Here is a 13,625-nt window from a genome sequence, read left to right on the forward strand (position 1 = left end):
CAACTAAATGCCAACTTCCTGTATTATATTGTAAATATTCCACGTTTGGGTAAATATGACTGAGTATACTGTTTCAGCCCAATATCCAGAACATCAAAACAAACTTAATAGCGCAAAAATTGTTCATTGTCCTTCCCTGTCCAATTACTGTATCAAAAATGCAATATGAAGGAAAGAGATGCTGTAAATGTTTGCAAATGTCTCCCATTGTATGTACTGTTTTCTCATGCATTAATGTATTACACTGCCACTTTCCCATTTAAGGTGAATTTCCAAGTCTTGCATATATGTTTCTTTATTGAGTAACCATAAAAATAACGTGATGATGAAAAAATATATTTGGATAAATACGGATTATTGAAAACGTTAAGTTCATGAAATCTCTATCGGCCTTTTACTCCAATGCAGGGGCGTAGGCTACATACTGTTTCAGACATGTTGCAGTTTACTTGAGCCGCTGTATTTTGAATTAAAGGAAGGCGAGTCTCATCTCCGTGTGGTTATTGGAAGAAGCTCGTGTCACGTGACCAGAAACGTCAACGATTCAATGGCTGCCTACTGTTTCGTAAATTAACACAAGGGACAGCTGCATAAAATAGTGTTTTAAACAACAGAATCGCATTTCTAAGGTAAATGTACAATTTAACGTTATCTTATTAAACTGACATGGTGTTAACAAACTTTCTAGCTGGGGTTCAGTTGCCCGATGCAAGAAAGCAATGAATGGAGATTATCGTGTGGTTGTAATGTGGAAGACGCTCGCGTGCTACATGCTACTCACGTAGCCCAGCTAGCAAGATGGGCAAAGCCCACGAATGTTTTTGGTAGAAAATATATGTCTAATGTTCTAACTACTACAGCTATGAACAACGTGTGACTCATACTCTAATGAAATATATACAATATTGGCTGAGAAATTCGTATTATTTTTCTCAAAGTAACTTTTCCATTGAATATCTCCCACAGCAGACTGATGAAATGCCACACCTACCCCAACTGCGACAAAATAACTGTATTGAATTGATTAACACAATTATGCCATTTGGAATCATTCAATTAGTAATTTAATTAGCTAACCAGTTTCCCACCACTTGTTGCCAGCGAACTTCCTAAATAATTGTTCTGAAATGGTAAACAACATCGCATGTAGGTTTCAGCCAATCCGTGAGTTCGGCGGTGCCTTTGTTGAGGCGATTGGATAACGCCCATACTGGCATCGATGAATAAAACGTCTACATCAATAATATGGGATGATTTTATTCCTTTAACGGCCTGAAATGAAACCAGTTATATTATCCATTATACACCTTACAGTATGTCAAATCTTTCAAAATCATGATCTCACAAAATGCCTTTTTGTAGATGGGTTTCTTAGACCTTGAGTGATCAAAGTATACTGTATAAAGGCAGCAATCAGGCCTGCTGGTAAATTAATAGTTTGCAATTGCAGCAAAGATAATAATCATAATCTGTTCATATTTAACCCTGGGTTTGTCTGAGTCAGCAAGGTTAAAGATCCATGTGCAGGCTAAGACTTTGAGCGCCACGTTAACAGGCTATTTGTCAGATATCTCATAGACGTCTGAAGACAGAGTCCCATTCTTGGGCTGCCTGTTCAGTTCGTCTGTTATGGCTTTACCGCCTGTATATCTCTCCTAGACGCTGCCATGTCTCCCAAGATCACGGTGGAGCTGCTGCGGCAGCTACGGCAAGCCATGAGGAACACCAAGTATATTGCTGAGCCCATCCAGGCCTACATTGTCCCCTCTGGAGACGCACACCAGGTACTGAACACACACACACAAGGTCACACACACACACACACACGGTTGCACGCACGCAAGAACACACATATGCACACACACACACAGAATTACTAATTAGAAATAATGAACAATAGTGTGTATAAGTCTGCCTGACCTCTAGACATGGACAATGTGACTATAGCAGGGTCCTCTCCATCTCCACATCGTTCACTCTACTCTTTCTTTCTCTCTCTTTACTCCTCTCTCTCTCTCTGGTCTTGAGTTGTGATGTCAAGAGGGGAATAATTAAGATAAAGATAATAACTGCTAGGGGACCACTTATATCTGATTACTGCTGGATCTGATCTCTCTCTCGTTACAGAGTGAAAACCTCGCACCATGTGACTGCAGACGTGAATTCATCTGTGGCTTCAATGGCTCCGCAGGTAGTGTGTGTGTGTGTGTGTGTGTGTGTGTGTACTTGTGTCAGGATCTAGTTCCCTTGTTGTAAAGGAGGTTGATATGGCGAGAACACCAGTGAATACACAAAGACAAACTTATCACAGCCTTTGGTCATGTCAGACCAGATGAAATCAACACTTCATACAATACCAGGAAAGTTGTATTGTCATTTCCCATAACTGCACACCTTGCAGTGAACTTGTACGCCCTAAGAAAGAACAGGACATCTATAAACAATATAGACAGACATTTGCTTGTATTGAATTGGGGTCAGAGTTTGGACACGTTGATAATAAAATGAAATCAGGCCATAGAAACAGGACAGTTCTGTAGCCCTGCTTGACAAGCTTCAAACAGTAGCATAGTGACAACTAAAGACATGGCTAAGAATCAGATATTAAGACGACGTGTCTCCAGGCACGGCCATAGTGACAGAGAACAGATATGTAGCCTTGATTGATTGATGACATGTCTCCAGGCACGGCCATAGTGACAGAGAACAGATATGTAGCCTTGATTGATTGATGACATGTCTCCAGGCACGGCCATAGTGACTGAGAACAGATATGTAGCCTTGATTGATTGATGACATGTCTCCAGGCACGGCCATAGTGACTGAGAACAGATATGTAGCCTTGATTGATTGATGACATGTCTCCAGGCACGGCCATAGTGACAGAGAACAGATATGTAGCCTTGATTGATTGATGACATGTCTCCAGGTACGGCCATAGTGACAGAGAAGCATGCGGCCATGTGGACAGACGGACGGTACTTCCTCCAGGCCAGCCAGCAGATGGACAACAACTGGACCCTCATGAAGATGGGTAAACAACAACACTCTTAGTTCTTGAATGGATATGGCATCTGAAGACACTTAGTTGAAGCTAGTATAAGTGGAAGTTGGTTTCTTCTGCATCTAAAGTTAAAACTTTAAAGCAAATGCACTTAACCACTTTAGTATAGATTGGCCGATGCTTCTCTTGATAAGACATACCACACATGGGACAGTCTACTGTGTTGTGAGATGTCAGTATTTTCTGGCTCATTGCGGGTGTTTCCTGTCACCAGGTCTGAAGGAGACACTTAGCCAGGAGGACTGGCTGATCAGTGTGCTGCCTGAGAACTCGAAAGTAGGAGTGGACCCCTGGATCATTGCTGCTGGTCCGTAGAGTTCTACATCTCTTACGTCATACACAGTAATAATGGTGTAGTACATGTTGTGTACTATACTTCCAGTGCTAAGTATCTACCATTTTGGTGCTCACTATGGTTACATGACCTGTCTGTTGTTCCATCCAGACCAGTGGAAGAACATGTCTAAGGCCCTGGCCAGTGCAGGCCACTCCCTGGTGGCTGTTCAGGACAACCTGATAGATGCCATCTGGATGGACCGTCCAACCAGACCCTCCACTCAGCTCCTCACCCTGGGCCTGGGGTTCACGGGTCGGTAGTACCGCTTGGAGCCATTATTGACCTATTCAACATTCTAGAGGTGTTATGTGTCCTATCTGGTTGAAAGGTTGTAGCTGTACATGTGTGTACAATGTTTTTGATACAGAAAGGATTTTGTTCAACAGTGACGATGGCATGATGACATCTTCCTCATCAGTGGTTCACAGTTAATCCAGGTCCTCCTCTGTTCCAGGTCTGACCTGGCAGGACAAGATGACCGCTCTGAGATCCAAGATGGCCGAGAGGAAGATCTCTTGGTTCGTTGCCACGGCGCTGGATGAGATTGCATGTATGATTCCCTTTATACTGATATAGTTACTATAACACAGCACAGAGAATTACCATATAAAATATCACCAACTCACTAACCCTGGTCATGTCGAGTTACAGGGTGCACAGGCTTTCGTTCCAACCCAGCACTAGCACACCTGATTCAACGCATTTGAATTTTTTTTATTTAACTAGGCAAGTCAGTTAAGAGCAAATTATTATTTACAATGAAACCTAATCAAATGTCTTGATTGAAGAGTAGTTGATGGATTGAATCAGGTGTGTTAGTGCTGGGCTGGAACAAAAGTCTGCCCAACCAGTAGACCTACAGGACCAGGGTTAATGCACTTTATTGAATGACCTCACCAAACAGTTACGTTGCATAACCCTGTGAGGTAGACACGACACCCCCTGATCACCATCCAAGAACCCTGAGGCTGTACGGGTGTCCCTGTAGATGCCTGTCTGAGCACCTCGTTAGCTAGCCCTAACGAGCCTATAGAGCTCTCAGAGCTGATTGGCTGGCCAGAGTGTTTGTGTTAATTAGGGAGGACAATGTTGATGTTGATTGCAGTCGTCCAGTCACTTTTAGACTAGTGTGTCTAAATGAGGGGGTTTGTCTGGGCTTCTTCCCTAGAGGGTGAGGAGGGTAACCTCATCATAATAATAATACAATTATTAATAATGATTAGGATCATATTTATAATAATGATTATGAGGCATAATAATAACACAGTGTTAGCTAATTTATTTTTAGTAGAAGACACCATTTTAAATAGCTGTTTATAAGATTCAAACTACTGTACATAAAAATCTAAATCAAATTTGATTTGTCACGTGTCGAATACAACAGGTGTAGACCTTACAATGAAATACATTACTGAAATTGTTGAAGGAGAACAGGAAAAATCGTATCCACCAAACAGGTGTAAAGTGGTAGTGTGTTTTAACTGTGTTACTCTTCCCAGGGCTGTTCAACCTCCGTGGCTCTGACATCGAGTACGACCCTGTTTTCTTTGCGTACGCCATCGTTGGAATGAACACAATCAGGTAAAAGATCCTAAAAGCACCTAAATTAATCAAAAATAAAATAAAAATAAAATAAAAAACTTTACTTTCTTTCCCGACTGTCTTTTCTCTGACACAGTATAGAATGCACTGCATACTTTGATCTCCTATGAGAAGTAGGACATGAATCTGACCTCTGACCCCACCTAGGCTCTTCGTGGACATCAAGCGTCTGGCCGTGCCGACGGTGAGGGAGCACCTTCAGCTGGACACGCCCTCCAAGGCGGAGCTTAGCGTCCAGACTGCCCCCTATGAGTCTGTGTTCACGGAGCTGCAGGCTGTGTGTGCCTCCCTGGGGCCCAAGGAGAAGGTGTGGATCAGTGACAAAGCCAGCTGCGCCCTCACGCAGGTCATCCCCAAGGTGAGAGAGTGCGACTGTGTAGTCAGGCACAAAATGACCACTGTGCATAGCTGTATCACATTGGTGGAATGAGTGGGATGGGGATGAGTTACCCCCAAACAATGTAAAGTACCTTTGTTAATAAACTCAGCAAAAATAGAAACATCCTCTCACTGTCAACTGCGTTTATTTTCAGCAAACTTAACGTGTAAATATTTGTGTGAACATAAGATTCAACAACTGAGACATAAACTGAACAAGTTCCACAGACATGTGACTAACAGAAATTGAATAATGTGTCCCTGAACAAAGGGGGGGTCAAAATCAAAAGTAACAGTCAGTATCTGGTGTGGCCACCAGCTGCATTAAGTACTGCAGTGCATCTCCTCCTCATGGACTGCACCAGATTTGCCAGTTCTTGCTGTGAGATGTTACCCCACTCTTCCACCAAGGCACCTGCAAGTTCCCAGACATTTATACGGGGAATGGCCCTAGCCTTCACCCTCCAATCCAACAGGTCCCAGATGTGCTCAATGGGATTGAGATCCAGGCTCTTCGCTGGCCATGGCAGAACACTGGCATTCCTGTCTTGCAGGAAATCACGCACAGAACGAGCAGTATGGCTGGTGGCATTGTCATGCTGGAGGGTCATGTCAGGATGAGCTTGCAGGAAGGTACCACATGAGGGAGGAGGATGTCTTCCCTGTAACGCACAGCGTTGAGATTGCCTGCAATGACAACAAGCTCAGTCCAATGATGCAGTGACACACCGCCCCAGACCATGACGGACCCTCCGCCTACAAATCGATCCCGCTCCAGAGTACAGGCCTTGGTGTAACGCTCATTCCTTCGATGATAAACGCAAATCCGACCATCACCCCTGGTGAGACAAAACCGCGACTCGTCAGTGAAGAGCACTTTTTGCCAGTCCTGTCTGGTCCAGCGATGGTAGGTTTGTGCCCATAGGTGACGTTGTTGCCGGTGGTGTCTGGTGAGGACCTGCCTTACAACAGGCCTAGAAGCCCTCAGTCCAGTCTCTCTCAGCCTATTGCGGACAGTCTGAGCACTGATGGAGGGATTGTGTGTTCCTGGTGTAACTCGGGCAGTTGTTGTTGCCATCCTGTACCTGTCCCGCAGGTGTGATGTTCGGATGTACCGATCCTGTGCAGCTGTTACATGATCAGCTGTCCGTCCTTTCTCCCTGTAGTGCTATCTTAGGCGTCTCACAGTACGGACATTTATTGCCCTGGCCACATCTGCAGTCCTCATGCCTCCTTGCAGCATGCCTAAGGCACGTTCATGCAGATGAGCAGGGACCCTGGGCATCTCTCTTTTGGTGTTTTTCAGAGTCAGTAGAAAGGCCTCTTTAGTGTCCTAGGTTTTCATAACTGTGACCTTAATTGCCTACTGTCTGTAAGCTTTAAGTGTCTTAACGACCGTTCCACAGGTACATGTTCATTAATTGTTTATGGTTCATTGAACAAGCATGGGAAACAGTGTTTAAACCCTTTACAATTAAGATCTGTGAAGTTATTTGGATTTTTACGAATTATCTTTGAAAGACCGGGTCCTGAAAAAGGGACGTTTCTTTTTTTGCTGAGTTTACATGTAGGCCTATTTAGTAAAATGATATGTGTAGCATCAGGTACCAACTAATTCATTGCTTTGTTTTTCTGTTTTATCCACAGGCCCACCGGTCTCTTATCCCCTACACTCCTCTCTGCCTCGCCAAAGCTGTCAAGAACGCCACCGAGATTCAAGGGATGAAAATGGCCCATGTAAGTTACCTTTGACATTTTGACTCTTACAATTATATAATTGGATTTCAGACATCATAAAATCACCATAATTGTATCATCAACCAGCCATTGATCATGTTTGACTTTTTCTCCTCAACCACAGATCAAGGATGCTGTCGCCCTTTGTGAGCTCTTCGCTTGGTTGGAAAAAGAGGTACTTTATATGTACTTTTAAAATGTAATTTCCAGTAGTTTTGTAGCTGAAAGTAGTATTACGGTTTTATGATTGCAGACTTTTTGGCTGTGAGTGTTACAATGACTACGTGTCATGTACTGTGTGGTTGTTGTTTTATAGATTCCAAAAGGCACAGTGACTGAGATATCCGCAGCAGATAAGGCCGAGGAGTTACGCAGGTGGGGTTCTACTTTTCACTTCAACCATAAAATAACAAAGCTATGTAATAACAACATCTGTGACGTTTTCTCTCCAACTTCACTTATTATCCTGGATCTTTAGATTGAGATTTTATAGGTTCCGTGCAGTCACTACACTGAAAAATCATTTCTGAAGCACAAGGCAATAGGACAATTGCATACTCCTCTCTCATCTCTTTCTCAAAACCCATTGGAGGAGAAGGTCAGAGGGGAGGGACCTCTGGCTTTCTCATCCAATGGGTTTTGAGAAGGAGACGAGTAGAGAGGACTCGAGGAGTATGTAATTGAGATATTCCCAGTGAGTCAGATGTTTTTGAATGAGAGGGATATTTAGCATTTTAACTCCCTCTATTGAAACAATTAGGAACTGTACGCTGAGGGGAAAAAAGTATTTGATCCCCTGCTGATTTTGTACGTTTGCCCACTGAAAAAGAAATGATTAGTCTATAATTTTAATGGTAGGTTTATTTGAACAGTGAGAGACAGAATAACAACAACAAAAATCCAGAAAAACGCATGTCAAAAATGTTATAAATTGATTTGCATTTTAATGAGGGAAATAAGTATTTGACCCCTCTGCAAAACATGACTTAGTACTTGGTGGCCAAACCCTTGTTGGCAATCAGAGGTCAGATGTTTCTTGTAGTTGGCCACCAGGTTTGCACACATCTCAGGAGGGATTTTGTCCCACTCCTCTTTGCAGATCTTCTCCAAGTCATTAAGGTTTCGAGGCTGACGTTTGGCAACTCGAACCTTTAGCTCCCTCCACAGATTTTCTATGGGATTAAGGTCTGGAGACTGGCTAGGCCACTCCAGGACCTTAATGTGCTTCTTCTTGAGCCACTCCTTTGTTGCCTTGGCCGTGTGTTTTGGGTCATTGTCATGCTGGAATACCCATCCACGACCCATTATTCCTCCCCGTTCTCATGATGAGATTTGACAGTACATGGCCCCGTCCATCGTCCCTTTGATGCGGTGAAGTTGTCCTGTCCCCTTAGCAGGAAAACACCCCCAAAGCATAATGTTTCCACCTCCATGTTTGTGGTGTTCTTGGGGTCATAGGCAGCATTCCTCCTCCTCCAAACACGGCGAGTTGAGTTGATGCCAAAGAGCTCCATTTTGGTCTCATCTGACCACAACACTTTCACCCAGTTGTCCTCTGAATCATTTAGATGTTCATTAGCAAACTTCAGACGGGCATGTATATGTGTTTTGTTGAGCAGCGGGACCTTGCGGGCGCTGCAGGATTTCAGTCCTTCACGGCATAGTGCGTTACCAATTGTTTTCTTGGCGACTATGGTCCCAGCTGCCTTGAGATCATTGACAAGATCCTCCCGTGTAGTTCTGGGCTGATTCCTCCCCGTTCTCATGATCATTGCAACTCCACGAGGTGAGATCTTGCATGGAGCCCCAGGCCGAGGGAGATTGACAGTTCTTTTGTGTTTCTTCCATTTGCGAATAATCGCACCAACTGTTGTCACCTTCTCACCAAGCTGCTTGGTGATGGTCTTGTAGCCCATTCCAGCCTTGTGTAGGTCTACAATCTTGTCCCTGACATCCTTGGAGAGCTCTTTGGTCTTGGCCATGGTGGAGAGTTTGGAATCTGATTGATTGCTTCTGTGGACAGGTGTCTTTTATACAGGTAACAAACTGAGATTAGGAGCACTCCCTTTAAGAGTGTGCTCCTAATCTCAGCTCGTTACCTGTATAAAAGACACCTGGGAGGCAGAAATCTTTCTGATTGAAAGGGGGTCAAATACTTATTTCCCTCATTAAAATGCAAATCAATTTATAACGTTTTTGACATGCGTTTTCCTGGATTTTTTGTTGTTGTTATTCTGTCTCTCACTGTTGAAATAAACCTACCATTAAAATTATAGACTGATCATTTCTTTGTCAGTGGGCAAACGTACAAAATCCGCAGGGGATCGAATACTTTTTTCCCTCACTGTATGTACCTACTTCAACTCTGCGACGCGTTGTGCCTAAGAACAGCCCACAGCCGTGGTATATTGGCCATATACCACACCCCCTCAGTCCTTATTGCTTAAATACACATAAATAAATATTCATGTATTTTATGTGTTTTCAGCCAACAGAAAGACTTTGTCGGACTCAGCTTCCCATCCATTTCCAGTGTTGGACCAAACGGAGCAATCATTCATTACAAGTACCTTTGTTTTTTGTATAACTTTATTACACTGAAATTAATGTAGAGTGGTCTATAATCATGTTTTTGATCATTTATTTTGTATTTATGTACTTATTTTTGTTGCCCTATAGACCCCTCCCTGAAACCAACAGAACTCTCTCTCTAAACGAAATCTACCTCCTTGACTCTGGAGCCCAGTATATGTAAGTAATAATGCTACACATAATCCTACATGTAATAATGCTACACATAATCCTACATGTAATAATGCTACACATAATCCTACATGTAATAATGCTACGCATAATCCCGCATGTGAAAATGCCGCGCATAGTCCCGCGTGTGATAATGCCGCGCATAGTCCCGCATGTGACAATCCCGCGCGCGCGGCAAACCCGCACATAATTCCACACGTGATAATGCTACACATTCACCAAATCACGTAATAATGTGACACATTACAAATAAAACATGTTGTTATAATAAATTCTGGTTCTGGTGTTTTCTAGTGATGGAACAACAGACGTCACCCGCACCATGCACTTTGGATCCCCCTCTGCTTATGAGAAGGTAACAGTTATCCATATGGCCTCTCCTCTCATGACCTGCTACAGCATATGACAGAGAGAAAGTCCCAGTGGTATGTTCAGTGACCTATAGATTTTCTCTCTATATCTCAGGAAACCTTCACCTATGTTCTGAAGGGACATATAGCCGTCAGCGCCGCCATTTTCCCCAACGGAACCAAAGGTGAGACCTTGTTGTTTGTGGAGTACTCAATGTTGCCAGTGTTTGTTTTTAAATGACTAATATGTGAAATGTAAACCTCCGCCCTTAGGCCACCTGCTGGACTCGTTTGCCCGCCAGGCGCTGTGGGAGTCTGGGCTGGACTACCTCCATGGTACGGGCCACGGGGTGGGATGTTTCCTCAATGTCCACGAGGGACCCTGTGGGATCTCCTACAAGACCTTCGCCGACGAGCCCCTGGAGGCAGGCATGATTGTCAGCGATGGTGGGTACGCTCACACACACATGGACGTACACACACTCACGTACATGCATGCACATACACACAGACATGCAGGCACGCATACACACACACTTACTAACTAACTATCATGCATGCATGCATACACAAACACACAGACAATTTAACTATTTCTCTCTCTCTGTCTCTGTCTCTGTCTGTTTCTCTCTCACACACACCTGAACTTGTCTCCTTCCTTTCCTCAGAACCTGGGTACTATGAGGACGGCTTGTTTGGCATTAGAATTGAAAACGTTGTTCTGGTGGTGCCAGCAAAACCCAAGGTAAGAAATTGACTGAATAAGTATCAAGTGAAGTGTGTGTATAGAGTGAAGAATGAGTATTTATGTTTATGGAGACAGATTGACTGACTACGTGTAAAATGAAGTGTGAAGACCATGTGACCTTTGTCTGTGTCCTCAGTACAACTACAGAAACAAGGGCAGTTTGACGTTTGAGCCTCTCACTCTGGTCCCCATCCAAGCCAAGATGGTAAACACAGATCTTCTCACCCAGAAAGAGGTCAGTCTTGTTCCCCATTCTTTGAAATTCATATTTTACCAAACACACTGTTTCTTTAGGAGCTATCATTCATGTATTTCTACTAAAACAGAGCACCCATTTAGTTCTACTAAAACACAGCACCCATTTAGTTCTACTAAAACAGAGCACCCATTTAGTTCTACTAAAACAGAGCACCCATTTAGTTCTACTAAAATAGAGCACCCATTTAGTTCTACTAAAACAGAGCACCCATTTAGTTCTACTAAAACAGAGCACCCATTTAGTTCTACTAAAATAGAGCACCCATTTAGTTCTACTAAAATAGAGCACCCATTTAGTTCTACTAAAATAGAGCACCCATTTAGTTCTACTAAAATAGAGCACCCATTTAGTTGTAATTTAAAAAAGTAATTATACAGATCTATAATGTCAACATGGCACTTGAAACTTGGGTAGAAAAACTGTATTGTTTGGTTGAATGAAGTGACACGTAGTAGAGCAGAAATAAAACAATCTTTCAGTTTCAAATCAGCTTTGCCATAGGAGAGAAAGATAATGTATAAGGAGGTCTTCAGGAAATATCCACAGGTGCTCTTTGAAACCGGGGAAATCGATTAGTAATAGTTCTGCCATTTTGTATGTTATCACTCTGTGTGTGACACTCTCTTATCTTCCTGCAGCGTGATTGGGTGAACGAGTACCACAGGCAGTGCCGGGAGACGATTGGAGCAGAGCTGGAGAGGCAGGGCCGCAAGGAGGCCCTGGATTGGCTGATCAGGGAAACCCAGCCAATTGCCTGAAGGCTATTCTGTGACTGACTCTTATTTAATCCAATTGTATTGCCCAGGAGTACAATTGATCAATCAATTGATTGCTCATCTCAGCAGTGATGATAACCTTTTCTTTTGATATTTTCTCTGAGAAGCTACCATCTATCGTTCTGGTCTCTGTGTATTTCACGCTATGCTTCTTTTCTAAAGCACACCATCCATGTCTGAACTGTTTTATGGCGGTTAAATAAATATCCAAGTTTGGAAAAAATAATCTTTCACAACTTCCAAATAACTTCATCAAAGTTGTCATCCACTTTAGACAATGATTTTCCCAAAATACAAACTTGAATAGGACAAAAAAATCAAACACCCCTCCCATGAAGTGGAACATGCCACCTTGCTCTAGAGCTGCATGTAAAAGTTGGGTGGGTCCAGGATGATACCACTATTGGGATCATTGGCGTAGTCCTGAAAAGTTAGCTCTTCTTGCTCCTTCGATCCACCAGGGGCGATATTCTGGATATTGTCCTCTTCCTCCAGCCCTATGGGTAGAGGGTTACTGTAGATGTAGTAGATTCTGGAGTTGTCCTTAGATGCTTCCTGTTTTATGAAGAATGAGAGAGGGTTTCTGAAACTGGTGGATCTCTTGACAGCTCTGATGTCCACCGGGTTGACTGGTACGTCACGAAGCACAGCACTCTCATACATATGGGCCCTCTTCGACAGCCTGGAGGCGGGAAAAGATATAATGCGCTTTCAGGGAACTGTGGGACTTTCTATGTCTTCTTTCTTGTCATTTTAAACCAATGCATTAAAATGTCCATTATTTTGTGTGCACATCAACATGGTAAACCAACATGGTAAAAACTTGCTGTAAAAGACCATTCAGTTTCATCATATGTCCATGGAGTGTCACTGTTCTACTGTGTTAAATGTGGAGTCGTACAGTGAGAAAAAGGCTACGCCAGAGGAAGCCGGGCTCATTGTAATGGCTGGAATGGAATAAATGGAAAGGTATTAAACGCATCAAACATGGAAACGGCATGTTTGACTCCGTTCCATTAATTCCATTCCAGCCGTTGCATTGAGCCGTCCTCCTAAAGCTCATCCCACCAGCCTCCTCTGGGCTACACGTCTAGGTTTGTCACCAAAACAACCTTCAAAGCTTCAATGTAATTTAAGCGTCATGTTCAATTACCAAATATTTTGTTTGCTCCAATGTAGCCTAATGAGTGAGAGTCATTACTAAGATGACTTTAGCTGAGGATGCCAACATGACTCGGAGAGGTAATTGTTAGCCAGAGATATAAACATGACCCAGAGACAGATGACCTCCTGCGACCGTGACAGGAGATGCTGTAGAGCCTCTTTACTAAAATATATATATATATATATATATATATATATATATGGAATTATGGGTACTGTAGTACAACAAGCCTTACCTCCTGCGACTGTGACAGGAGATGCAAAGCGAGAGGTTTTACCCCACCCAAAATCTGTCCACGAAAATAATTTATTTACAAAGTAAATGTTTGTATGGAGGTCAACAAGAGAGTGTTGAATTTGTCAATAAAAAATGTAATTGCTAATTTGCTACGTGAGGCTTATTTGATCGAATAGACATTTCGTAATGGTTGTTACGAATGCACTGAT

General features: G+C 43.0%; 1 protein-coding gene across 2 annotated transcripts; it reads left to right on the forward strand.

Annotated features, from left to right (window-relative positions):
- The first annotated feature begins 489 nt into the window (after positions 1-489).
- Positions 490-12,240, forward strand: LOC106590365 (xaa-Pro aminopeptidase 1). Of its 2 annotated transcripts, XM_014181312.2 has the most exons (20): positions 490-629; positions 1,660-1,784; positions 2,128-2,191; positions 2,930-3,034; positions 3,279-3,371; positions 3,510-3,653; positions 3,856-3,951; positions 4,901-4,982; positions 5,151-5,361; positions 7,029-7,118; positions 7,243-7,293; positions 7,435-7,493; positions 9,607-9,684; positions 9,798-9,869; positions 10,176-10,236; positions 10,347-10,416; positions 10,505-10,678; positions 10,900-10,976; positions 11,116-11,214; positions 11,877-12,240. In XM_014181312.2, exons 2-20 carry the CDS (start codon positions 1,668-1,670, stop codon positions 11,994-11,996), a joined length of 1,863 nt encoding a protein of 620 aa, XP_014036787.2. In that variant the 5' UTR covers positions 490-629; positions 1,660-1,667; the 3' UTR covers positions 11,997-12,240. The 2 variants fall into 2 exon arrangements, with proteins under 2 accessions (XP_014036787.2, XP_045563959.1); XM_045708003.1 differs by lacking the exon at positions 490-629 and having other exon boundaries at positions 1,542-1,784.
- Positions 12,241-13,625: the final 1,385 nt, after the last annotated feature.

Source organism: Salmo salar, chromosome ssa02 (assembly GCF_905237065.1).
Source record: "Salmo salar chromosome ssa02, Ssal_v3.1, whole genome shotgun sequence".
Taxonomy (NCBI): domain Eukaryota; kingdom Metazoa; phylum Chordata; class Actinopteri; order Salmoniformes; family Salmonidae; genus Salmo; species Salmo salar.